The sequence below is a fragment of the Nycticebus coucang genome, chromosome 14, assembly GCF_027406575.1.
Source record: "Nycticebus coucang isolate mNycCou1 chromosome 14, mNycCou1.pri, whole genome shotgun sequence".
In the NCBI taxonomy this organism is placed as follows: domain Eukaryota; kingdom Metazoa; phylum Chordata; class Mammalia; order Primates; family Lorisidae; genus Nycticebus; species Nycticebus coucang.
In genome coordinates this window covers 72,475,709-72,502,646 of record NC_069793.1, presented here as the reverse complement: position 1 = coordinate 72,502,646, position 26,938 = coordinate 72,475,709, and the positions used below count along the sequence as shown (strand labels likewise).

At 46.3% G+C, this 26,938-nt stretch overlaps 1 protein-coding gene across 4 annotated transcripts in view; it reads left to right on the top strand.

Moving 5' to 3' along the window:
- The window catches only part of TENM4 (teneurin transmembrane protein 4), a 799,143-nt gene that overhangs the window by 350,173 nt on the left and 422,032 nt on the right, over positions 1-26,938 (top strand). For all 4 annotated transcript variants that reach the window (XM_053561449.1, XM_053561450.1, XM_053561451.1 and 1 more), the window contains 2 exons: positions 9,796-10,083; positions 14,172-14,441. In XM_053561449.1, coding sequence (XP_053417424.1) covers positions 9,796-10,083; positions 14,172-14,441 — 558 coding nt within the window. The remainder of the gene's footprint in view (positions 1-9,795; positions 10,084-14,171; positions 14,442-26,938) is intronic.

Below are 26,938 nucleotides of genomic sequence, written 5' to 3'. Positions count from 1 at the left end.
TAGAAGCCAGAAACATATTTGTCTGTCCTCTGATGCTTCAAACATGGTGTGGCACAGTAGGGTAGGAACTCAGTTTAGGGGAAAGTGGGAGGAAGGGAGCCTATGACATCTCCTTTCAGCAGTGAGGACAGAAAATGGACGCCGCAATGATTTAACAAATGAATAGCCTACAGTGCTAGGTGTTCAACAGCTTTCTTGAAGTTTAAACGTTTACTTCTGTTTCAAATCTAGACCCTGACACTAGAAGCTATGTGATCTAGAGCAAGACTCAATGTCTTTGGGCTTGTTACCTCGTTGGTAAAATAAGAATAAATAAGAAAAAATAGAAAACAAGAGGACAATACCTAACTTGCACGCTTGTCATAGGAATTGGAAATAACCTCCGTAGGACCCAGCACTGGAGGAGCTGTGCCATTCCCAGTAGTCACCTTGCCATCAGAGGCTTGTTTCCTGTGTGCAATGACCCCTGGTCACCAGCAATGCTGGGTATCTGCCAGGACTCTAACCCCTGTTCAAACCTTCCAGATCTGGAAGCCAAGTCCAAGCCCAGTGTCACATAAAGGAAATAAAACCAAATCAAACAATCAAAAACAAAAAAATGTGAATTTTAGAGTCAAAGACTCTGAGTTCAGGTCCTAGCCTGTCGTTTACTGGATGTGTGAAGTTGATGAACCAGCCAGGTCATTTCACCTGCAGAGAAATGACCTGCAGAGAACTACAGTTCTCACAGAGGTGTGCGGGAAGCACTGTGTTTGATACATGGTCTCTTTTCCCTTCTCTGGTCCCAGGCCCACTCTGCTTCCCACTGACAGACCAAAACTGAGCCCACATCAGCATAAGGAGAAGCTTAGAAAGCTATAGTCATACTTTATCACAGCACCTGTTGCTGACGGTCCTTATATTACAGTGGACACACCAGGGACAGTGAGCTGTCACCGTAAGGCTGGTGTGCAAGGCTGGACTGTAACCACTTGGAGAAATGAACTCTTCTCTGAAGGTGCCCTTGTGGTGCTCAGATTTTCCTTGGAGAAGAGTTTCAGGAAGCTGTGCCACCTGGGGCAGGGGGCAGCCAAGTCCTTGCTGGGATCTTCCACATCTGATGACTGTGCTCAGTGACAGTTTTCTGTCCCTCCCTGCCGTGCTCTTTGTCCTGATTGTCACTTCAGTGGGAGCCACAGTTGGGGGTCATGTTCAGCCCAAGGCCTGCAATAACTTAAGTGGCAAGTTTTGTCCTTTAGCTACTTGCTACTCAAGTTTCCAAGAACATAATCACCTGCTTAACTTACTCTGTTTAAAGTAATTACATAGTTTATTGTTTACAAATAACAGCATCTTAATGATGACGACAGTGACATTGATAGTAATAATTTTCCTATCCCTTATACCTATTGAGTATACCCTCTTGTGCCAGAGTACTTGTCCCAGGCCGCACAGCCAGAGGTGACCCAAGCAGGACTGACTCTGAAGCTTGTTGTATCACTGTCATGGTAGAAGGTTTTGGGAAGGACACATCCAGCTCTTGATTCCCTTCCTGTGTGATTTTAAGCCAGTCAGTCATTTAACTTCTCCAAGTCTCAAGTTCTTTATCAGAAAAATGGGAGCAAGTCACAGAGGGAGGGAAGTTGAGGACTAAATTAAATCATCTAACTAAAGCACCTGATCCATGCCCAGCCCACAGTACACCCTGAGGAAGTGGTGACTGTTGGTATTATTAGCTTGATGACGAAATGATTGCAGACAATCAACCAGATAGTAATGGGTGAGGTTGTATCATCAGTCAGGATCCTGACAAGAAACAGAGCTCACCCCACACGGTTTAGCCAAGCAGACTGTATGAAGACACAGAGACATACCAGGCTGGAGGAGCCGACCATGACAGTGAGACACCCAGGGTCTAGCAACAGTGGGAAACAAGCGCAATGTGGGCTGGGACAGGTGAGGGCAGGAAAGGATATTAACAAAGTCCAGTATGTGGGGCACCTGGTGGGACCTGGAGTGGGCAGAGGACTAAGGGGAGCACACTCTGACCTCTCACCTACCACCCTCCTGCCCTCCCATCTCCTTCTGGTGCCTCCATAGGGTGAGCCCACTAAACAACACACACAGCGCCCAGCAGCATCAAGGAGTGCAGGATGCCTGAGGAAGGGCAGGGGCTCTGCGGGACTGCAGAGAGCGTGTGAGTCTGGGAGAGGCAGCTTGTTCGGCAACCAAGGGGGGAGCAGGGTTGGTCAGGTCTTGATGCCGCACATGCTGTCAGGTGCATGGGTTTACGGGCAGTGGGGGTAAGGAGAGAGCAAATACATTTAAGCATGGACATGTGGCCCATGCTTCTATCCCATGGATGGAGTGGCAGGATCCAAGGTGGGTCTTCCCAGGGGCTCAAGATCATTGCTCTAGAGACCCTCGCTTGAAGGGGAGCATTTCTCCACTGTTACTCCTCTTCCAGCCCAAACTCTTCTTTCTCATTTTGTTCAATGCCAATGTGAGTGTGAACCATGACCGACTTCCCATCTGTTCAAAGAACGTAAATATTTACTAGATTACTATATTAAGCCTAAGATGTATAAAAAAATTAAAAGGAAATGAAAATCAGGCAAATGTTCTCCCTGCCTCTGCTTTGTGACAGGGAAGCTATGAACTTGGTAACTATGTTCTTAATAATTTGTACTTACTGAGCCTTCACCTTGAAGTCAGTGTCTTCAGTCAACAGGCACATACTGATAAGAAGAAATAGTCACCCTCCAATGTAACAGCCTAAAATGTTTCTGAGCCTTATTAACATATGCTTCTGAGGGGGTGTTCCTTCTTCAATTATAACTAACATCTAGCTGGAGTCTTCTAAATTATGCCTTTTAAAAAGAAAATGCATTTTTATTTTCTGATGAAAATAGCTAACACATATTGAGAACTCATTGTGTACCAGGGACCATATGTGCCAGGGGCCTATAATAACTCATTTAATCCTCTGAACGACCCTGAGAGGTTTCACAGATGAGGAAACTGAAGAACAGGGAGGTTCAATAACTTTCTGAAGGTCACACTGCTGGTCAGTGAGGGATACGTAGATCAAGCCCAGGCTACCTGTGAAATTTAAAAAGAATACATCTAAGCAATGGCTCTAATTTGGTCTTAGGCTTACTTCATATTTTACTTAATAGTGAACTACCAATATTTTATGTCATTTCAGATTGGTAAGAAAGTAGACCTCCCATTTGATCTTGTAATCCCATTACTACGTATGTACCCAGAAGAAAAAATTTACTTTGCCATCAAGACATTAGCAGCTTAATTCACAACTGCAAAGATATGGAAGCAACCCAAGTGCCCATCAACTAATGAGTGGATAATAAACTGTGGTATATGTATACCATGGAATACTATTCAGCCATTAAAAAAGATGGAGACTACATCCTTTGTATTCACCCAGATGAATTTGGAGACTATTCTCCTAAGTAAAGTGCCCTGGCCAAAAAAAAGAATGGAAAAGCAAGCATCCCATATACTCAGTACTAATCTGAAAATAGTAGATCAAAATAGTAGATCAATTAATTGTGTCTTTGTATCAAAGACACAATTAAATTCAAGAAGGAGGGAGGGTCAGTAAGTTCCCACCTATGGGGTACAATGTAGTAATATATAGCACACTTCCTAGGTGAAGGACTCAACTGCAACTCAGACTTTGCCTTACAAATGTTAATAATGTAACCAAATTGTATGTACCCTCCAACTAACCTAGGGAAAAAGAAAAAAAAAAAAAAGATACGTAAGAAAGAATAAAGTAGCCACCAAGTAATTTTATTCATTTGGTTTCAATTCACTCATTCAACAGACATCTTATGTGTGCTGGAAGCCAGACCTGCCCTCAAGGAACTGTAGTCAAGGAGAGAGGCAGCCTTGAAACAGGCCGTCCAGCCAGCTGCAGGTACAGTGACGGAGCAGCGCACACAAAGGCAGAGAGGCTGCAATTACTGCAACATCCAGGACAGTGCCAGGGGCTCAGCAAGAGGGACATAAGATGGGCTAGATCTGCAAGAGCCTTCATTTTGATCAAGAAACTAGAATTGAATGAATATCGATGCAAAAACATTTGATAAGATCTTAGCAAACAGAATATAACAATACATTTACAAAGTTATACACCATAATCAAATTGGTTTTATCCCAGTGTTATAAGGTTGGTACAACATACATCAATCCATAAATATAATTTGCCACATAAATAAAATCAAAACCAAAGGCCATATAATTCTCCCAATTGATGCAGAAAAGGCTTTTGATACTATCCAGCATCCTTTCATGATCAGAACACTTAATAAAATAGGCGAGGCCATCTATAGCAAACCCACAGCCAATATCATATGAATGGAGAAAAACTGAAAGCCATTTCCATTCAGATCTGGAACTAGACAAGGATGTCCACTGTCACCACTGCTATTCAACATAGTGCTGGAAGTCCTAGCCATCGCAGTCAGGCAAGAGGAGATAAAGGTATTCAAATGGGGACAGAGGTCAAACTCTAGCTCTTTGTGGATGACATGATCTTAAACCCCAGAGACTCAACTATAAAGCTCTTAGAAGTGATTAAGGAGTATAGCAGCATCTCAGGATACAAAATCAATACCCACAAATCAGTAGCCTTCATATATGCCAACAGTCAAGCTGAGAATAAAATCAAAGACTCTATTCCTTTTACAGTAGTGCCAAAGAAGATGCAATACCTGGGATATACCTAACAAAGGATATGAAAGCTCTCTGTAAAGAGAACTATGAAACCCTGAGAAAAGAAATAGCAAAAGATGTTAACAAATGGAAGAACATATCATGTTCGTGGTTGGGAAGAATCAACATTGTTAAAATGTCCATACTTCCCAAAGCAATCTACAGATTTAATGCAATCCCCTCAAAGCACCAATGTCATACTTTAAAGAACTTGAAAAAAATAGTACTTTGTTTCATATGGAACCAGAAAAAACCTCAAATAGCCAATACAATTCTTAGACATAAAAACAAATCTGGAGGCATCATGTTACTAGATTTCAGGTTATACTACAAATCTACAGTGATCAAAACAGCATGGTACTGGCACGAAAACAGATGTAGATCTATGGAATAGAACAGAGAATCTAGAGATGAACCCCGCCACATATAGTCATTTGATTTTCGATAAGCCTAACATGCACTGGGGGAAAGAATCCCTATTTAACAAATGGTGCTGGAAGAACTGGTTAGCCACTGAAACCAAAACTAACTGAAACTGGACCCACACATCTCACCATTGACAAAAATTGATTCTCACTGGATAAAAGATTTAAATTTAAGACATGAAACAATAAAAATTCTAGAAAGAATGTGGGGAAAATACTTGAAAATATTGGCCTAGGAAAATATTTTATGAGGAAGACCACCCTCGCAATTGCACAACACCAAAAATAAATAGCTGGTACATGATGAAGCTAAAAAGCTTCTTCATAGCTAAGGGTACTACAACTAAAGCAAACAGACAGCCTTCGAAATGGGAGATATTTGCGTGTTATGAATCTAACAAAGGTCTGATAATGAGAATCTACAGAGAACTCAAATTAATCAGAAAAGAGGAAACAACCCCATTTCTTTCTTTCTTTCTTTCTTTTTTTTTTTTTTTGAGACAGAGTCTCAAGTTATTGCCCTGGGTAGAGTGCTGTGGTGTCACAGCTTACAGCAACCTCAAACTCCTGGGCTAGCGATCCTCTTGCCTCAGCCTCCCAAGTAGCTGGGACTACAGGTGCCTGCCACAGTGCCCACCCACTTTTTGGCTATAGTTGTCATTGTTGTTTGGCAGGTCCGGGCTGGATTCGAACCCACCAGCTCCAGTGTATGTGGCTGGTGCCTTAGCCGCTTGAGCCACAGGCACTGAGCCACAACCCCATTGTGGCCGAGAGACTTGAACAGAAACTTCTCTAAAGATGACAGATGAATGGCCAAGGAACACATGAAAAAAATGTTCATCATCTCTAATCATTAGAAAAATCCAAATCAAAACCACTTCAAGATATCATCTACCTCCACAAAGATTAGCCCACATCACAAAGTCCCCAAATGGCAGACGCTAACATGGATGTGGAGAGAAGGGAACACTTCTACGCTGCTGGTGGATTGCAAACTTCTTTATAAGAAAGAAGTATGGATAATGATCGAAGAACCTTCCATTTGATCCTGCAATCCCATTACTAGGCATCTACCCCAAAGAACAAAAATCATTTTACCACAAAGATATTTGCACCAGAATGTTTATTACAGCTCAATTCATAATTGCCAAGTCATGGAAGCAACCCAAATACCCATCAACCCATGAATGGATTAACAAATTGTGGTATATGTACACCATGGAATATTTTTCAGCCATAAAAAAGATATCTTTTATGTTTACTTGGGTGGAGTTGAAATACAGTCTTCTTAGTAAAGTCTCTCAAGAATGGTGGTAAAAAAAGTATCCATTGTACTCAATACTAATACAAAATCAATATATAAACACACATACGAATGCTAAAACACAAATGTAGTCTAGTAGGGGGAGAGGAGAGGAGGGGGACAGGAGGGGAAAGATGTTGGAAGGGCATTTGGTGGGATCTCACCTAATGTGCACAATGCACTGGGATTCAGCAGGCCCCCCTGGGTGAGGAGCTCTCCTACAACTTGAACTTTACCTTGGAAGTGAGAACATTGTAACCTGAAAATGTGTTTCCTCATATTAATTTGAAATAAAAATAAATTAATAAAAAATTTAAAAAAGAAACTAATAGATCATGCTAGACACATACACACACACACACACATATATATGTCAGAGGTTAAAGCATGTTAATGTCTTCTGAACACTGTTTCAAATGTCATAGTTATACAAGGTAGTATGGATGGCAGATTCTTGGTTTTAAGGCCAAAAAGTGGCTCAGACAAAAGACTGGGGGCCTCACAACTCAGGAAGAGATCATGTTGCTAGAATCCTCTGCCAAAAAATAAACTAAGGGCTTCTGGGGAAGAAAAAGAAAGAAGGAAACCAGAGTTGATCCTAAAGGCTCAGCAGGGCTGGCTAGAAGGCATAAGCATGACCACGGCATGACCTCTGGGCTTCAGAAATTCCCCAGGCACAGCCTACACAGGCAGTGCCACCCGGCAGTAATATCCACGTGCCAAGTTCAACCCTTAGGTCACCATTCTGGCTCTGCCACTCAAGAGCTGTATAACCTTAGGCAGCATGCTTACCCTCACAATTTCTCACCTGTAATTTGCAGATAATCATAATATCTATATCACAAGATTGGTGTGAGAATTAAAGATGTTATCATAGATAAAACATTCAATCAGTATTAGCTATTATTAAAACTATTATTATGAGTGATTAATAACTAGTATTAATAATGGCTAATATTCATTGAATGCATCTTCATATTAGTATCACCATCATTATTGTCACTCAGGGGTTGGAGCAAAGGGTCAGAGGCAGCATTTGCCATAAATCCTCATCCAAATTATACCAGAACAGTGCTTTGGGTCAAGAGCTAGTACTGAGTCATGATATCGATTTAGAGAGTTATAATCAGCCTTTTAAAAAATGAAAAGTAATGAGACAAGAAATATCAGAGTGCATTGTTCAGCATGCAATAACTTATGTGAATCTTTTGTTTCCATTTTATACAAATAAACACATACACATACACGTCAATGTGTGTATAAGGTCACAATGTAAGACGTTTTTCTAATTATGAGTTACAGTCAATGTTTTAGAGACCTTGGAGTAGAAGGTACTGTCCCCAATATTTCTCGTGGTCTTTTCAGACACTCAGGGGACCACTGTCCTGCATTGGGAGGCTAAGCATCAAGATGGCAGAGCCCTGAGTTTCGTACCCAGTAACACAGATTTGATATCTGTGTGATCTTAGGTCATGCCCCTTGCCCTAGCATTGCTTTCTAGGGATGTTTTGAGAACTGGGATCCAAACACTGTCACTTACCCATCTCAGTTGGCTCCAGGTAGAAGCCTGAGGCATGGCAGTTAGTAGCAGTCTTGCCACTGACGCTCCATGTGGTCTTTGGCGGAGACCATATAGCCCTGGGTCACTGTTGCCCCACCTATAAAATGGGGATAAAAATAGTTGTCGTATATGCTTCACAGTTATTATGAGGCACCAATAAAATCACAAATGTTTGCACTTTTTGAAAAATATGGCTCTTCAAGCCAAAACTCTGCCTCTGATGTTTATGATCAAAGGCAGAACTAGCCTCAGACCAAATCTGATCCACCAGTGTGTTTTGTTTAGCCTGCCAAGTATTGAAATTTTTGAAATTAAAAATATATAATGGATAACATATAAAAATTATACATTTCACATCTACCTTTCCAGCTTGTATTAAAATTTACAAGACCCTGCCCCCGTCACACACTCACACTGTCCACAGACTGCATAGGTTAGGTACGGAGCACTCACTACTGTGGACGGACCCAGCTGCCGGAGGCTCCACCAGACACAGACCTGGGGCTTGGCTTCATTTACTGTGGCCCTTGCTCTGCTATTTCTCTAATAGAACAGTGAAGCAGGGGAATGTTTTATGTATCCTTGCTGCTGTGAAAAGTGGAGCAGTGGAAAGCCAGAATTGAGAAGGTTGTATGTTTCAAAAGAAATATGAGATCTGGTGTGTCTTTGTGGAGGATATTGTTTTCCTCCCGTACTGATCTCCCAACCCTGTAGTGGTTGTCTTCGCTACCTCAGAGCTAAGGAAGACATCTGGAGGGAGAAAGAGGGTGCTATCACAATGAAGAAATCCTGTGTGTCAGGGTAGGGCAAAAGTGTCAAGATGGGGAACAAGAGAAAGGGTGATTATGAACTTCACTAGTCAGACACCTTAGCAACACCCAAATGTGTGGGGCAGGTGCTGCCCAGGTGCTGATGAGTCTGGAGGTGAAGGACACACTCTGAGCAGCTGGAAGGACATTTCTGTGTAGTAAGACTCAGCGGGAGAGGCTTCAGGGAGGCATAAAGGGATGGCAAACACTCAGGCTTCAGAGCCAGACAGACTTGGATTCCAATCCTGACTTGGTTACTTGCTGCCTTAGCGGCCCTGAAGGAGGTTCTGAACTTCAGCTTTCCCACCTGTCAGTTGGGGTTTGGTTATCTGGTTAATTAAACAATGTTTTTAGGTGTCTCATAGGCACCAGTCCTTGCTGTAGGTGCTGTAGATCAGGGATGAGTAAAACAAGTAAGGCATCTGCTATCAGGGAAGATGCATTCTAGTGGAAGGGAACAGACAATGAGCAAACAGTTATATAATAATCTGGTGGCGTAAGTGTGGTTTGGTTGTTTATACCTTGGCTCATTTCCGAAAAGGGCTGGATAGAGTGATAACTTCCTAAGACAAATGATGATTTAATGAGATAATAATATACAAAGTGCTCATCCCAGTGCCTGGATACAGTCATCCATCTCACATTCTTAAGGAGCCAGTAAGGTGATGGGAACTATATAGGCCTATTCTTATCTTGGGGCATTACCAAATACTGTGCTTTCTGGCCTGTGTTTTCAGCGTCCTTGGCATCTTCACGGCGGAGAGGCTGAGCAGCAGGAAAAGACAGCCCTACTCAGAGGGCCTGGGTGCAAGTCTCCCGTGTCAGGCGCAGGCTGGGCGGGGGTGCCCTCCTCCTTCCCGCCTGAGAGTCTCCACCCACATCGTCATGAGAGTGAATCCAGATTCAGGATGGACAGGGGTATCGCCTTGGCCTCCTGGGGCCGGAGCTCACACCCTTTCTTTGCCTTCTTGGCTCCAGATCACTCTGCCCTGAGCGCGGCGAGGACCCTGTTCGTGGATGTGGAGGAGCGCGGGCTGGAGGCCATGGACGTGAAGGAGAGAAAGCCTTACCGCTCACTGACCCGGCGCCGCGACGCCGAGCGCCGCTACACCAGCTCGTCGGCGGACAGCGAGGAGGGCAAGGCCCCGCAGAAGTCCTACAGCTCCAGCGAGACCCTGAAGGCCTATGACCAGGACGCCCGCCTGGCCTACGGCAGCCGCGTCAAGGACATGGTGCCACAGGAGGCGGAGGAGTTCTGCCACGCAGGTGAGGCCAAGTCTGCTGTATTTGGCGCTTACACCTATAAAAGTCTGCCCTGTAGTTCATTCTCAGTTCATTTCTTTTCTTGCATAGTAAGGTGGTTTGGAGGTGGGCTCCCCATCCCACGCCACTAGAATGGAGTTAGGCTACCCTCTGGGCCTAAGCCCTCCTCCTTAGACCCGCAAGACAAGCCCCCCTGCTGTGTTGGATTGTGAGCACACCTCAGTGGTGAGCATGATAACACCACGGAAGTGCTGAATAAATGATAGTTCTAAGTTTTATTTATTCATTCCACAGACACACATGGTATTTTGGTAGCCTCTGTGTGTCAAGCCCTATATGACCTTGGGAGGGAGACGCTCCTGAGAAGATTAGACCTGAAAACAGTAATCTGGAGGCTATTCAGCCCCTGGCTCCTTCTTCACTAACAGCAGAGCCTGTCCACCCTACCCTGCAAGACCCTTCAAATCCACCCCTCCTCTCTACCCCCTCTGCTGCTTCCCGCTATCCCACCACTATTATCTCTCTCAAACAATTAACCATAATCACCTCCTCCACCCAGAGCGGTGACTTGGGACATTCTCTGCACTGCAGCCAGAGTAAAGCTCAGGGAATGCTTCCATATACCCTTAAACTGAGCTCCTTAATGCAGCATAGAGGGCTTCCCCAAATCCCTTTCTGCCGGGTAGGCTCCACATCCCCTGCCGCTCCACCCCTACCACTCACGGTCCAGCACCGTGAACTGCTCATTGTTCCCACACCTGCTGCCTCAAGGATTCCTGATTTTCTTCCTGCAGAGGTCATGGCCCATCCCTGATAATTTATGCAACCCCCTGACTCTTCCCTGTCCTCCTCTCTACACACAGAGTCAGCCAAGCACTGACTATGTGATTAATACATATTTTGAGAATGTTCCTTCCTCCTTACGACCACCCCAGAATCATTTGAATCATTTGCCCCAGATCACAGAGATAAAAAGGAGCTCATCACACGCAGCCCACCAATGACCTCTTCATTTCCACTCTCTCCCACAGTCCAGGACCCACAGGAAAGGTGACCTGTTAGCAGAGCTGCCTCTCAGGCTTGAAAAATGAGGGGTCTCTTTCCCACCTTGTGTTTAAGTCTCAAACTCTGGCACCAGACAGATCTGGCTTTGCCATTCTCACTACTCTCAGCTGCCTCCCCGTGCAGAGGGCCAACAGCTCTCCCCCATGCAGACAAAAGAGGAAGGTTGGAAAGACTGCAAAGAAAGCACTGACAGTGGTGCCTGGCAAAGAGCAGATGCTGTAGAAATGCCGCCTACTGTTGTCCTCTCTGGGTCTCACTGGGGGAAGGGACAAAATAGCTTCCAAGATTTCCTCTGGCTTTGTCCTGCCCATGTGTGATAGAGCTTGGCAAGCCTGCTTGGCTTAGATGCTAGCCTGGCATGTGTGTCTCAGGAAAGGAGCCCCTTTCTTGTCTTTGTAAACAGCAAACTGTTCTCATCTCACAGGCAGGCATGCATGTAGAATGTACAGAATATTCTCCCTCAAATTATCATGCTGCATCCTCAAAAATCCTTTGAAGAGTGTAGGTCATAGATTATTACCCATTTTAAAGATAAGAGCATTGAAGCTCAAGTCATCACCAGTACAAGATGGTACAGCTAGATGTTGAGTTAGGTGGGTTGTCAACCATGCCCAGTCTGCAGGAACAAGGCCAAAAGGTTATAAAGTGAACAAACCATGAGGACTTCTCACATATGATGCAGTACATCTTCCAGACACGTCGGAGGGGCTGACTGGTTCACCGGCATTGCTGAGCCCTTGGAGTTGGCCCTTACTATGCATTTCTCCAGCCCCGAGACATCTCAGCTTACTCATCTTGACAGTGAGCCTGGCTGCAGAAGAGGGTCTGCAGGGCAAGCCATATGGAAATCAGTGCAGCCGAGGCTGTTTATTGCAACTAAATTTGATTTTTCACTTAGTGTAGCAGTCATTCTTCATAACATGTGAGTGGCCTCTCTTGAGAAGGCTGGCCCAGCAGAGCACAGATAGGGCTGGAGTGGTGCTTGTTGATCAGAGAGCTGCCAGGGAGTGTGTTGTGCAGGGAGGGTAGGAAGCAGACTGAAGGATTTAAGCTCCAGTGCAGAGTTTTCTTTTTCTTAGCAAGAGGGGAACTAGGAGGGCAGATTGGAGTGTGGCACAGGGGAGTGATCTGCAAAATGTTTAACATATGGCCTAGCCCAGCCCCTAGCCAATCAGAATGTCTGCCTGGCCAGTGTGCAGGGCCTGCTGACATTAACCATTTGTTTAGTAACTGGGTTATGGGGAGATGGAAGAGGGTGGGTCAGAAAGGGGGTAGAGCCAGAGCAGAGGCTGGAAGGCACTGGATGTGGAAGGAAGCACCAAAGTGGCTCAGGTACCAGTTGTTTCCCAGCCAGTACAGAAGAACTTCGTGACTCTAATTTCACATCATGGCTGTGCAGCATAACCAACTGCATGGGGTTCAGGGCTCACCTCCTCCCACTGCCACAGCCTGCTCCAGGAGCCTCCCAGCTGCTCTGTCCTCTCCCCTCTCCTTCCCCCTTACCCATGGCCCATGGCACATGGCAGGCCCATGGCGCGCGCGCGTGTGTGCGTGTGCGTGTGTGTGTGTGTGTGAAGTTATACAGAGTGCTCACTGCATGCAGCGGAAGTGACAGGTCTTGGATTCAGAGATGGCTAGCTCACTCAGGAAGCACAAGGGTTCCTTGGTAAGAGTGAGCCACACAATTATATTTGGCTGCCACCTCTGCCGGCTTCCTTCTCACCTCCCAGCAGGGCAGTTTCTTCTCACTTTCCTGTGGGCTTGTTGTATTTGGCCCTGCTTGCAGGATGCCTTTAAACTGGGCCCCTGCTGCTCTTCTCACTCTGTTCTCCATGTTTATTCTCCTCTGAGCTTCCACCCAGATATTCCACCTGTGCTCCCATAACAATCTCCAGGGGGGGTTTCCCCTTTCACCTTTAATCCTGTGTTCAGTTGAGTTTTAGAGCCCCCACCTGACTGTGAATTCTGTAGTCAGGGTCATGCCCTACACGTTGCTATATCTCAGTAAAGGCCCAGGCCAACTTGAGTTGGTTTAACTGTGGCTGCTGTCTGAGCATAAGTTCATTCCCCAGTTGGTTGGCTTAATTGTGATGTGACTCTTAGAGCCTTTGTGCACTTCCTCTTCCCCCAAGACACTCCTGGGAATATTATAAATATGGTTGAAGCTGTCCCTAAATAGACATTGAATTGACATTCAGGAGTGACAGGGAGGCTGGTTTCCCATTAAGTCAGCATTCCCTTTGTCATTCAAATACTAATCCCTGGGCGAACTACCCCCTCACCCTCATCTTCCCCAACCTTAGTTCTGGCCATTGCCAGGCCCTTCCCAAGGCCTCCAGAGACCTGTCACTGCCCATTCCACACCACAGCCCCCCCGTGGGGTGAGGAAGCAGCGGGCAGAGCCTCCTTCCCTGTCAGAGGCTGACCTTCTCTGCCAGGTACCAATCTTCTTCACGCTCATGCTCCAGGCTTTCCTGACCTAGACAGAAAGGGTCTTCTGATCTCAGGGGAGCTGTTTTGGTCTCACTGACAGGGCTTCTGCACTGTGCAGGACCTGCTGACAAGTCCTCCCTGGAAGAGGAAGCCTGATGGCCACAATTCCATTTAACAGGCATTTAATTTTCCGAGTTCTGAATTCTGATCTAGGCTCCAGGATTTAGGAATAACCAAGATGTGGTGTCCGCGCTCATTGAGGTGATTTCCTACAGAGGAGAAAGACCCTTAAACAACTTTACCGTGCAGTATAACTGGGGTCAGGGCCCTGAGGGGGGCTTGGAGGATGAAGCAATGAGTTCTGCACAGGTATAGGTACTGGGGGAGACTTACAGGCTATGGAGGATGTGGGCTGTTGGGGAGACGGCAGAAAGAGCCCTGCAGGCAAGGCAATTTCTTGGGCAAAGGCATGGACACAGGGCGCCACACAGCCAGTTCAAGGAACAGCAATGAATCCTGGGAGCAGGGCGCCGGGCTGCTGTGGGCAGACCTTTCTCAGCACCCTAACCAGGCTCACCCGTGTTTCCTCCCAGGAGCCAACTTCACCCTGCGTGAGCTGGGGCTGGGAGAAGTGACACCCCCTCATGGGACCCTATACCGGACTGACATCGGCCTGCCCCACTGCGGCTACTCCATGGGGGCCAGTTCCGATGCTGACATGGAGGCCGATACCGTGCTGTCCCCTGAGCACCCCGTGCGGCTGTGGGGCCGGAGCTCAAGGTCAGGGCGCAGCTCCTGCCTGTCCAGCCGGGCCAACTCCAACCTCACGCTCACTGACACTGAGCACGAGAACACTGAGACCGGTGAGTGACCCGCGTGGCCTGTGCTGGGTGTCCTGGGTTGCAGGATGTGGTTTTAATTACAATACTGGTTTTCTGGTCCATTGCTTGGGGCTTTGGTGAAGTTGGTGGAAAATTGCTTTGTTCTCCATGATCAAAAGTCAGAGCCTCTTGCTCAGGGACGTGACATCCCCACCTGTCAATGGTGTCCCAGAGATTGGGTCACTGCCCTCTTCTTCCAGATTAGAGAGGCTAGTATGGGGCTGGATGATTGCTTACAAGGTGCCTACATGTGTGTGAGCAGAGGGAGCATGGGGCGGTGGTAACAGATCCCCCACAGCTGTCTTCTATCAAATCAGCAACCCCGCTCCTACCTGAATCTGCTCTTGCTGTCTCCGGCCTCCAGGTGCTCAGCAGTTCTGGGCAACCACCAGAGACGCTGTCTCACCCCACTGTCTCACCCCAGAGGATGGCTTCCAGACAAAAACTGTCACTACAGAATAACTTAAAACTTGAGGTTAACAGTAGATGTTGCTCACAGGATATAAAGTTTCCCTTAAGAAGCATGAGTTGGGGAGGACCATCATACCACCATATCAACAATATATATTTCAAAAGTGCAAAAAGAGTAGATTTTAAATATTCTTATCACAAAAAGTGAGGTGATAGCTAATTAGCTTGATTTAGTCATTCCAAAGTGTGTGTTTACATGTATCAAAACATCATGTTGCACCCCGTAAATATATACAATTATTGGTTGTCAATTAAAAATAAAATAGAAGGTGGAAAAGACAAGTAAATAAATGTAAAAAATTAGAAGTTGAGGGTTTGCTTCAACTTCCCATGATCTGGTGAAGTGCTGGCTCCAGACGCCTTATTCCACTCTCCTCCCTGCAGCTCCTCCTGCAAGGCCCAAGAGGGGCTAGGAGAGGAAAAGATGCTGTCTAGGTTACACACTCCCTGATGGAGGAAAGGAAGCCGGGTTTCAGAACCCTCTTCCTTCCTCTGGGGACCTTGTTGGCCAGTGTATTCTGCAGGGCTCTGAGTCCTACCAGGAGCCATGCCTTTCAGGGAACTCTCCCCTCCTACGACATTTCATTCCACAGCCCCTGGGCAGCGTTGCTGAGCTGGGTCAGCACAGAGGATGGTCCTACTCTGAAAAGAGAAGACAGAGAGCAGCAGAGCTCAGAGACAGCCTGGCAGAGGCTTTTGTTCAGGGGAGACCAGGAAGGCGCTCTGCAGGCCCTTCCAGCTAGAGCAGCAAAGTGGGTGTGGGGAGGGCAGGAAGAGCAAGCCAGGTGCCAGGGCCCCCTGCTGGCTTCCAACTCCACACACAGGGTTCCAGTGACTCCTACCCAGGATCTACCCGGGCAGGGCAGGGACCAGGTCAGAGATGAAGGCTCACAGGCCTTACATGGCTTAGTCTCTGAAAAGGAGGCTCCATCTGAATTGTGCAAGACCAAGACTGATCCCAAGTTTGGGGATCAGGCAGGAGACCAGGTGGGGGAAATTTATCCCCCTTAAGAGTCAGCACAGCAGAGTTCCAAACATCCACTCTGCCACCAATCTCAGAGGACGCATATGTTTTCCTCAAGAGCCTGTATACTTGTCTAGGTGACTAGGGCACTGGCATGGCAACACCACCCTCCCCTGACCCCAAACCAGCCCTGCGATGAGGCCCATGCCCTCAGTATCCAAGGAGTTTCCCTCTCTAGGTGGGGAGCTATCCATGCTCCCTCACCCACCTTCCCACCAAGGCCCACGGTGAGACTACAGCCCACCTCCCCACCCTACCATGCATGCACCAGAGAACCAAATTGAAGGGCAGTGCAGGGTCTGGTGCAGAGGACATGGGGTCTGTGTGCCACCATACCACTGGGAGTAGGAACCTCAGGTCCAGTACTGGCTTGGGGTATGGCATTGGATGAGCTGTGTCCTTTCTCTGGTCCTCAGTTTCCTCATCTACAAAATAATAGTTTAAATGAAATCAACATTTTCTGTGTTTTGCAAATACTAATAGTTCTTAGATGGGAGAGGGAATTTTCTGTGTTTAAATAATGTAGGTTATTGGGTTACTGGGTTACACAAATTTGAATTAATTTCTTTACTGCAGGACTTCTCAGAGCCTTTAGGTTGTTAGTTTGTACACTTATGGGATAAGTAATCAAGAAGGACTATATGGAGAATTCTCCAATGGATTTTTTTTTACCACTGAACTGTATTCTCAAAGCATCTGGTGGGACCAGTGTTCTGATAAACACCTTTTTGAGAATAGCTGAGCTGAATAACCTGCAGGCCTCCTAGATGTAGAAGTCTGTGATTCTCAGTACATGCATAAGATGAAGGCACACAAGAGGAAAATGATAATAGTAACATAGTAACCTAAGCAGAGTGGAAACTGTTTTAGATGTACGACCTCATTTACTTCCCTACAACCATTTGAGGAAGGTTTTATTATCCGCATTGCACAGAGTAAGGAAACTGCAGCCCACACAGGTGACAAAACCTGCATGGGTCACACAGCTAACAAGATGGATTAGAACTCAGGCCTGTCTGGCTCTAAAACCTTTACTGTTACAGCCCCGGTTACAGTGAATTCCCTCTGCAGCAAATACTTAGGCTGTATGTTCTTCTGAAGGCTTCTTGCCATGGTGACAAATGATCATTTTCCATAAAGACATGACGGAGTGAGGTATACACCGCCCACATTATTGTATATTCCCTGAGAGCTGAATTACAGTTGAATTAAACCTCTGTTGGGTGATAATTACACATTCAACTAGCCTGAAGAGTTTCATCCTTTGATAATGGAGGCTGGAATGGCTGCCTGCGCCCCAGGCCATATCGCCCTCTCTCTCTGCTTATCCATCTCTACCTGGCCACAGAACTCGAGGCCTCACTGTGCTTGGGGTACATGAACAGGCAGAGGAGGTAGGCAGGTAAATCTAACAGAGAGAGAGCACTTAGGCTCCACATCCCTTCCAGGGGTGGACTCCCCAAACCCAGACACACCACAGGTGCTGTAAGGCTCACCCACTGGTTCCCATTTAGGAAGTTACATTAACAGCTTTGTTATACAGTACTGGGTCTAAATAACAACAGTGATCTTAGGAATGTTAGCCTCTCATTCCTTTGATTCACAGTGTTATCTCTTCAACTTATAGGTGAGAAACTGAGGCACAGAGAGATAAAGGGTGTGCACAGGCCACGTGTCTAGTCTGGCCAGAGCCAGGTTCTGTCACAAGAGTCCAGGTTCCTTTCAGGCTCGTCCGTCTTTTTCTGGGCCGTCATCTCCTTCTTTCCCACCTGTCCTCCTGGCCCCACCTCTCTCCTCTTCCTATGATATGAACTCAGCCCTCACCATCAGAACAGGGCTTAGCTCCACTGGCCACATTAAGCAGCACATCACTGTAGCCCCTTTCAGGAGTGGAGGGAAGCCAGCAACCGCATGCTGTGGGCCTGTCACGGCACCTGAACAACTGACAATTCAGTGGCATCTCTGAGGTTCCAAACCAAGATATGATAACTGGTAAGTCAGCAAATTGGCAAAGCCTAAATTTGAACTTGAATCTCTCTGGTGGCCTGAATCCTCTGTGATCTGAGCCCTTTGTCTGCCTCCACTGGCGTCAGCAGGAGTGTTGGACTGTCAGTTGGAGCCACCAAAAATGTGCCACTGACTTCTCAGAGGTTCTTACCAGATTATAAATACTAAATGTAAAGCATCACCCCAGCAACCTCCAGCCACAGAGACATCGACTCTGCCTCCACAGCCGGCCTTGCATTAGTCAATAGTAATTGTCAACAGTATTGATAGCGGTGGAGGCTTTTGCTGAAGTCACGGAGATGCTGCATGCAGCTGCCATCAATAATAACTTTTATGGGGTCCATTAAAGGCAATTTCTGCCCCTGAAGGTTAATGTCAGCAGCTTTTATGTCACTGCTTAATATCTAAAATAAATACAGAATTGACTGGGTAATGTAAATACAAATCTTCCTCCTCGGGGCCATCAGGCAGAGCTAGCCCTCAGGCCTTTCCTGCTGAGAGGGGCCTGCAGGCGAGGGGACAGTGAGGAGCTGGCATCCAAGGGACACAGTCAGGATTCAAAAGATGCTTTTTAGAGAGCAGAGGCTACAATTTGAGCTTCCTTCCCAACCACTCACTGTGTTAGTTGATAGAGTGTCTTTTTTGTAGATTGGTTCTGAAATTTGCTTCATAACTACACTTATCCCTTTAGTGTGCCAGGTGTTTTCCTAGAGTGTAGACTCTAGATCAGTAGTTCTCAACCTTCCTAATGCCATGGCCATTTAATATAGTTCCCGTGGATCACGACCCACAGGTTGAGAACTGCTGCTCTAGATGAAGGGTGGAGCCATAACCACCTCGTGGCTCTATAACAGTGGGAGAGATTGTAACAACAGGTATCTTGGAACGTGTTCACCATAAATGGGAGAGAAGACATTGTGTGTGAGGAAAGATGTGGCCAACATTACAGAGTATTTTGTAATGAATATTTTATAAATCAAGGTACATTCAGCTACAATTTCCCACTTTCCCTTATGTGTGGTGACTTTGGGGACAGGCTTTAGAGGTGTCGCAGGCAGTGTGAAGATAGAAAGAACACGAGCTTCAGAGTCCAGTGAGGAGGCCGGCCGGCCTCCAGCCCTGGTTGTTCCATGTCCCAGCTGTGAAACCTTGTGCAAACGACTTCACCTCTCTGAGCCACAATTTCCTCACTGAAAAAACAATATGCCAGGGGTTACCAGGGGCTGGGAAGGAGAAGATGGGGAGTTACTGCTCAGTGGGTCCAGACTTTCAGTATAGATGAATGAGTTCTGGAGACAGTAGTAACTCACGCACAACAGCGTAAATACATGAATGCCTCTGGACTGTACACCTCCACATAGTTAAAAGGATTACATTTTATGCTATACGTATTTTATCACAATAATTTAAAAAAAAAAAACAAAAACAGCACACCATCTTCCGTCCTTTGAAGCGTTACTGTGAACCTGTGCCACAGCGCCAGTGAAGTGTCTGGTTTGTGTCGGTCCATAATGCATGCTAGCTATTAATATTCATTTTGTAAAGCGCTGTGGGATGACAGTAAAGGAGCAGTTCACTTTGCCCTGAGGATGGGAAGGCTCCTTCCTTCTTTCCACTCATGTTGCACCGGGCTTGAAGGTCCAGTAGGATTTCACTCACATGAGGCCTCTGAGAGAGACACTCCCAGCAGAGGCGGAGGCATGAGCCCAGGCTCGAGGCATGAGGAGGCATGCTGGATCTAGGGCATAGGAAGAATTCATTTCGTGCCTTAATTCCAGAGGCAAGTTGGGAAATTCACTTTAAAAAGAAACAATGAAACAGAGAATTACAGTTACACACTCCCCTGCCCCCACCCCAAATTATCAAGCAGTCTGGTATCGAAGGGGAAATTATTGGTTAACCTAATTAGGCAGCCAGATTGCTCATTCACAGTCGGTAGATTAGGTGAGCATCTCCCAAGCACAGTGAGAAAGGAGCTCATTACCAATTAACTCAGTTTGTCCTCTACCTTACTGGCCCCATCCTCGTGAGACTTGGTTTTTAAAATCTATAAGAATATCTATCATTAAGTCCCCAAATGGCCTGACTTACTACAGCAACCCACTCCACTGTTCAGGGGCACACCATCTTCTAGAATGGGGGGTTAGGCCCCGTATTTCACTACTCTGCTGCTTTGGGAGCCAGCCCATTCCCTCCTAGGAATGCAGAGGCACTAATCTTTGGGGGGAATTGGTATCTCCTGCTGGTGAGAGCTATCCATGTCAACTATGCCCCTATACAGTAACCCCCCCCCCAAGTTCCAAAGGGGACAGAAAGGGCCTGTTAGAGTCTGAGCATCTGTGGTAGAAGGGACCTTGGAGACAACAAGGCCACTGATTCTTGGCCCCTCTACATTTTCCAGGCAAGGACACTGAGATTTGGAGTAGTCAGGTCACTTGTGAAAGTTTGAGCTAGGTATGAGTCAGATCCAACTCACTCCAGTGTCCATTACCTTTCTTGACCACAGCACTCTGCAGTCTGTTCTGTTATCTCAATGCGTAAAGTAAGTCAGTCCAGAGCCTATACTTGTTTGCAAATGTTAGAAACTTCCAGAAAAGAAACCGAGCCTATTAGAACCAGTCAGGGCCTAGAGATCAGACCAGGCCACTGTCAAATTGTGACATGCTAGAGAAAAGGCATTTTAGTAAGGACTATAAAGGTTTAAGAGAAAAATCCAACTAGGAGGTATGTGGGAAGGTTTTGTAGAAAAGGTGCTGGTCCCTAGGTTTTGAGGTGGAAAGGGGCATTTTGTGTGCACAAAGCCCGGAGGTATACAAATAAATAGAAGGTGTGTCCCACAAGGCTGGAAGACAAGTGTGCAGCTGGGAATACAGGACAGGGTGTGCTAAGAGGTAAGGTGACAAGTTAGGTGAATTGCCATTTCACAACCATTTGTGGAACACTTACTATGTGCCAGGTCCTGTTTTAGGTATTGGGCTTCCAATAATGATCAAAGCAGACAAAACACCCCTCTCACGGAGCAATTACATTCTAGCGGGGAGACTGATAATAAGCCAGTTAAACAACTAAATTACATAGAGCATCTCAAGATGATATGTGTTGTGGAAGGGGGGGGGGAGTGAGGCCTAGGGTTGGGGGTCAAGCTGCAGTTTCAAACACAATGGCAGAGAAGGGTTCACAGAGAAGGTGACATTTGGGCAAAGTCTTGCAGTAGGTGAGGGGGCAAGTTGTGAGATGTGTGGGAGGAAAGTAAATGCAGCAGAGGGAAGGGCAGGTGCTAGAGAGCCTTGAGGGAGGAGCATGTGTCGCTTATTTGAAAAGCAGCACAGAAGCCAGAGGGTCTGGAGTAGTGTGAGAGGCCAAAGAGGTGACATGATGTGAGGTGTGTGCGGGCCAGTGCCTGGGGAGCCATGGAAGAGTTCTGAGCCAAAGGATGAAAAGGTCTGACCAGTGCTGGAACAGGGTCCTGGAAGCTGTGTTGCCCTAATGGGCCAAGGCAGAAGGAACTATTGTAGCAATCTAGGAAAGGGACGATGGGGGCTCAGACCAGGGTGAGACATAGAGGCAGAGGGTGGTATCTTTATCCCCTGAACCAAACAGAGCCTTTCTCATCCCTGCTCCACCCACCATCTCATTAGCATCGAAAACAATCTCAGTTCTCTTAGGTTCCATGACCAAACTGGGCCTCCTAGTACTCTAAGGAGAGGGAGCCCATGTGCGATCCTCCCCTGGCCTCCCGGCTACTTTGACCCAGTTGCAGGGCATTTTAGACACTTTCTGCCCCACACCCACCCCATGCTCTCTTGCTCGCAGTTCATGGCTTTGATTATGAATCGCTTTCCTTGCCTGTCCCTCAGTCTTTGTTCCATCCTGCTGCTGCTGGTCTTGTTTTTGAACCTTGCTGCCTGCTTCTCATTCCCAGCCTTGCCTTATTTCCCATGTGAGATTCTTGGCACCATTGTCCTGTTACAACCTGGGCTTCCCTTCAGCCCTCATTTCAGCTGCTCCCTCTGCTCGGTTGCCTCAAGCTGCCTTGGTGAAGTTTGACTTGGGGCCTCCTCTCCACAGCGCCTGCTCCGCTGGGATTGCCTGGGGCCTGGAGCCCACACCAGACAGCTATGAACCTGGTTCTTGGGAGTCCTTTGTCAAAGAACTTTAAGAAGTCCTGGTCCAGATTAAATGAACCCCACCTCTACTCCCTCTCGCAAGTGCTATGACTATCCCTGATGGACAGCACAAACTAATACAAAAGCACCCCATTTCTGAGCTGGAGGAGGATGAAAAAGTAGACAGGAAGATTCAGAACCGTGCTAAATTAAGATAGATTACATTCTTGAAACTCTGTTAAGACCCACTGAGTGTGCAGAGAAGTGCAGCAAACAAGAGTTGTGCTTTTAATTTGAGCCAACATGACTTTCAGTTCCAGGGAAAATGTGTGCATAATGACAAGCTTCCTACTGAAACACATTTAAGAAACATTTTTTTCCCCATCAGTAAGCTCAGCTTTGTCCAAGGAGAGTGAGTTTCTGAGCTTATTTGAACTCCGTCTGACCTAGGATGACTTCCAGGGAAAAAAAAGAATAACGGATGCTGGGAAAGAGCTTCTTGCTCACAGGTGCTTAGTTCCATTACTGGGCATGTGGAGTCCAGGGAGGAATCTGGTTTCAGTTTTAGGCTGGCTCATCACTCCCAGTGTGACCTTGGACCAGTCACTTCTCTCTAATCTTTACTTTTCCCATCGGCCGAATAGAGTCATTGGAATCTCAGGCAGTGAGAATGGGCTTTGGAGTCAAACTCAGAATCCCAGCTTAGCCACTTAGGAATTGGGTTTTTTTTGTGTAAATTAGTGAATCTTACTAAGCCTCAGTCTCCTCACCTGTTACAGAGGAATAAATAAATGTTGACCTCCTAAGGTTATGATGAGGGTGGAAGATGACGATGAGCATGGAAAGGACAGGATAGTGTTTTCTAAATTGTGGGTCATAACCGATGGTGAAATAAATTTTATAGCTCAGCAACACCATTTAAAATAATAATAAATAGGACAGAAAGAAGCAAAACTGAGCACATGGCACACAATAAGATGAGTACGATTTTCTGAAATTTTTATTTCAGTTACATTTTACGCACAGCATATGTACTAGGGTCATCATGTAAAATGTATCTGTTACTTGGATTTCAGTAAAAACAAGTTTACAAGATGGTACCTGGCACACAGCTGGACCTTGTGAAGTTAATTTTCTTCCTACAAGGACCCTTATAGCTCAAAAATTCTATGATTCATGAAGTAACAGTCTTGAGTTGAAAGAAGATGGGCTCTGGGACCAGACAGACTTGTTCAAGGTCACAGGGTTTGTATAATGATAATGTTGGAATCCCTGGTTTATAAATCTGGCCATGTCTTCTCTCCCCTTTCCCAGATCTTGCCCGTATAAATGGCCTTTGGGTGACTGATAAGCCCTTGGGTAGCTATGGAAGAACCACAGAAAAAGCCTCCCCCAACAAGGAGCGCTGACTTAGGAGGAGAACACAGGGGCTGGACAAGTGACAAGCTGAGTTCACATAACCAGTGGGATCTCTCCACTGAGCACAAAGGCAACTGGACAGGAGCCCAGGGCAGACTCAGATGAGTACAACATGGAACTAGCACGTCAGGTGGGACTGAGCCTCTCCCAAACCACGATCCTTACCATAAATTTAATTTCATGCTAATCAACCCAGGCAGACAGGCCACTGTATAGAAACGGCTTGTTCTCCTTGACTTTGGACTGGACAGGAGCATGGGAGGAAAGACGAGGATCAGCTCTGGGAGTTCATACGGGTTTGATGCATGAGCACTTACCCATAGGACCCCTGGAACCAAGAACAGTACAAACCTCAGACAATAGTCTTTAAGAAAGGGCTCTTAGAGAGGACGAGGCCTTCCCTCAAAGTCTCTCCAACGTGACAAATCCCACTTCCTGATGGCAGGAGCAGCAGTGGTAAGGAAGCTCTCTGGACAAGCAGAGGGCTTGGGGCTGTCCTGGCAGAGTGCTTTTTAGGAAACAGCAAATGTTCACTCTGACTAAGGCCTGCAGGATTAAGAGATGTGGCTCCATCATGGTGCAGAATGGCTCCAAATTACTGGAGGAGTTCAGCCTTTCTCTTGAAGTTGATGAGGAGCTACAAAAAAGCTTTAAGCAGGGAGAAGTTAAAGGTGTCAAATGTTTTTGCTGATTCAGGTATTGATAGACATCTAGGGTGAACTTGCTCTTGAAGAGACTGGAATTGCCTTTAGCTTTGAATTGCAAGCAGTTCAATAGAGCAAAGCTGCAGGTCTGGCTGGAGCCTACATGCATAAAGCATTCACCTTGGATAACTAACCATGTATTAGACATACCACTAATCCCAAGTCCTGCCTCTGCTAAGTTTCAACTTCAAGGATCCTTCAGAGGGTGTCCAACTGGGTGCCCAGTTATCAGAGTTTGTTTGTAAAGAATTTGCTTGCATATCTAATTCTGTTTTCTGGTCCTGATAAACTTGATTTAGCCTGAATTTCCTAGAAAGTGGAGCTGAGGCAAGTGTTAAACGCTGATGCTTTATTTGAGAGATGAAATCTCGGGGCCTCAAGGGAGGGTGTGGGAAAGAGAGGCAAAGAAAGATGAGAAGCAGAGAAAGGTGACGTGTTTCCATCTGGCCAGCGCGTCCCATCCCCATCAAGCTGGAAGGAGACGTACATAGAAGTCACACCTCCGAAACCATCTGTGGGACGAAGGTGGGACAGCTGTTACCCAGTCCTGGGTCCTGGGCAGCAGAACTGAGGGGGCTCAGGAGGGACTGACTTGTCACAGTGGCAGCTGAGGGGAATCAGTTGGCTAAGCATCCAGGCAATGGGGCCCCCAGAGAATCTGAAAAGGTGCATAAGCCCCGATGGATACTGCCAACTGCTCACTCTCTCTCCCTTGTTTCTTCCTTGATTCATCCTCCTGCTCCTTTCTCTATTTTCTTTTTACTCATGAACTCTACCTGTCAATAACTGGAGCAATAATACTATTTATTATACATGTGCAGTGAGCCAGATGGTGGTGTTTTATTTCTTTATCATGATCGGGCCTACAAAATAGGGACTGTTATTCCCATTTTACAGGTGATGAAAATATAAGGAACTTGCCAGCCAGGTAATAACCCAGGGCTATCTAAATCTGAAGGTTTTACCCCAATAGAGGTAAGAATATAAAACTATTTGAGTGAATGACAGCTAATACTTTTGTGGGTTAAAAAGTACCAGTGTATCAGACCAGCCCCTCCAAAAACCACTTAGTGATTCACACATCTAAGCACTAACTCTGGAGCAGTCTGCCTGGGCTCGAACCCCAGCTCTTTCACTTATTAGCTGTGTGACCTTGTGTTACAAAAAGCAAGGCTTTTGACTTCTCCATGCCTCAATTTCCTCACCTGTAAAGTGAAGATAATTCTGGTCTGTATGTCTCAGTGTAGTTGTAAGGATAAAATGAGTTAAGAGAGTTAAAATATTAGAATAGTGCCTGGCACACAAAGAGTGCTATATAAGGGTATGATGTTAGTATTGTTATTATTATTATTATTCACACCATATTTCATGACTTACAAAGTGTTTTCATATTTTGTTTAACACTTGCAACAAGCTTTGAGGTAGATATCACTCTCATCATTGTTTGGAAATGCTCTGAGATGGGGCAGCTGGTGAGAAGCAGAATCAGGATCCAAGCCCAGGTCTATCTGACTCCACACCCACGCACAGCTGTTCATAGCGCTCTCTGGCATCTGGTCAGCCTGCCTCTCACGGCCAGCGACCATGTCCTAAGCACTCGGCCAAGTGGGAAAGGGCTCCAGTACGCCTGGCTTTCCTTAGGCCAGTTTCTCCCAGACTGCTCTGTGGAAAGGATCCTTCTTCTAGAAGAACCCCCCTTGAGATAACTAGCAGACTTTTCATGTTCCAGACACTTCAGAGGGAATTTTCTCACCACCACCACTCAGCAGCCCGGCTTCTAAATGAGTTTGCTATACTCGGTTTTGTAGTGCTTTCGCCACAAAACAGAGTGCCTTCGTGGAGGCGCCTCCAAGAAGGACAGCCGTGTAGGGAGCAAAGTAGGCTCAAAGCATGGTATAAACAAAGGGAAATTGTTTGCAGTTCCAGCTGCTTGTAAAGCTGGAAGAGGGAGGAGAAAAGAGCCAGTCTGGGGTTTGAAGTGGGCTGTGAACATGCAGGAGGCCGCTCTTCAAATGGGAACCAAATAGAGTAAGTCAGAAGTTAGGTGGCAATTAGGGGTGAGGCGCCTGCAGGCATCTCTCCCACTCTGCTGCTGGTGGCCTCACTTGGTCACCAAAAGAGGGAAACAGTCAGGAGCCCAGGGGACGTATCCTCCTTCCTACCTGCATCCATGGCCTTCAATGATTTATAACCTCAGCACTAGACTTAGTAGTGCTAAAAAGTGGCTTTTATTTGGAGAAAATACTGTCTTTTTTTTTTTCCCCCCAGCTAGATGTAAAAAGCTCTTCAAGAAAGTCTGCTCTGGCAGCTTGGCCATTATTATTCACAAGGAGGGAGTGTATAATAACTCACAACGCCCTTTCATACCTGACATTTCATAAATTATGACATTTCCTCAGCTCAGGGCCCCTGAGTCCACACCCTGACTGTGAACCCTGATGGTGGATTCACCCTGGGAGCCTGTGTCAGGGTGTGCCCACAGTTCCGTGGGTCTTTAGAAGGACCTGAGGGCTCAGAATATAGTCATACCTTAGTTAAAATGTATTAGAGCAAAAAGATACAAAGCTAGATTAACAAAGGAAAAAGGTATGTGGGACAAATTGAGGAGGAAACCAGGCACAAACTCCCGAGCCCTCTCTTAGCACTCACACAAATGTGCCTGATGCCTTCCGTGATGAGCTGTGATGAGACCTGCAAGGTGCTTTCCACTCAAGAGAGACCCAGGGGCTGGCCACTAGCTACCCTCTG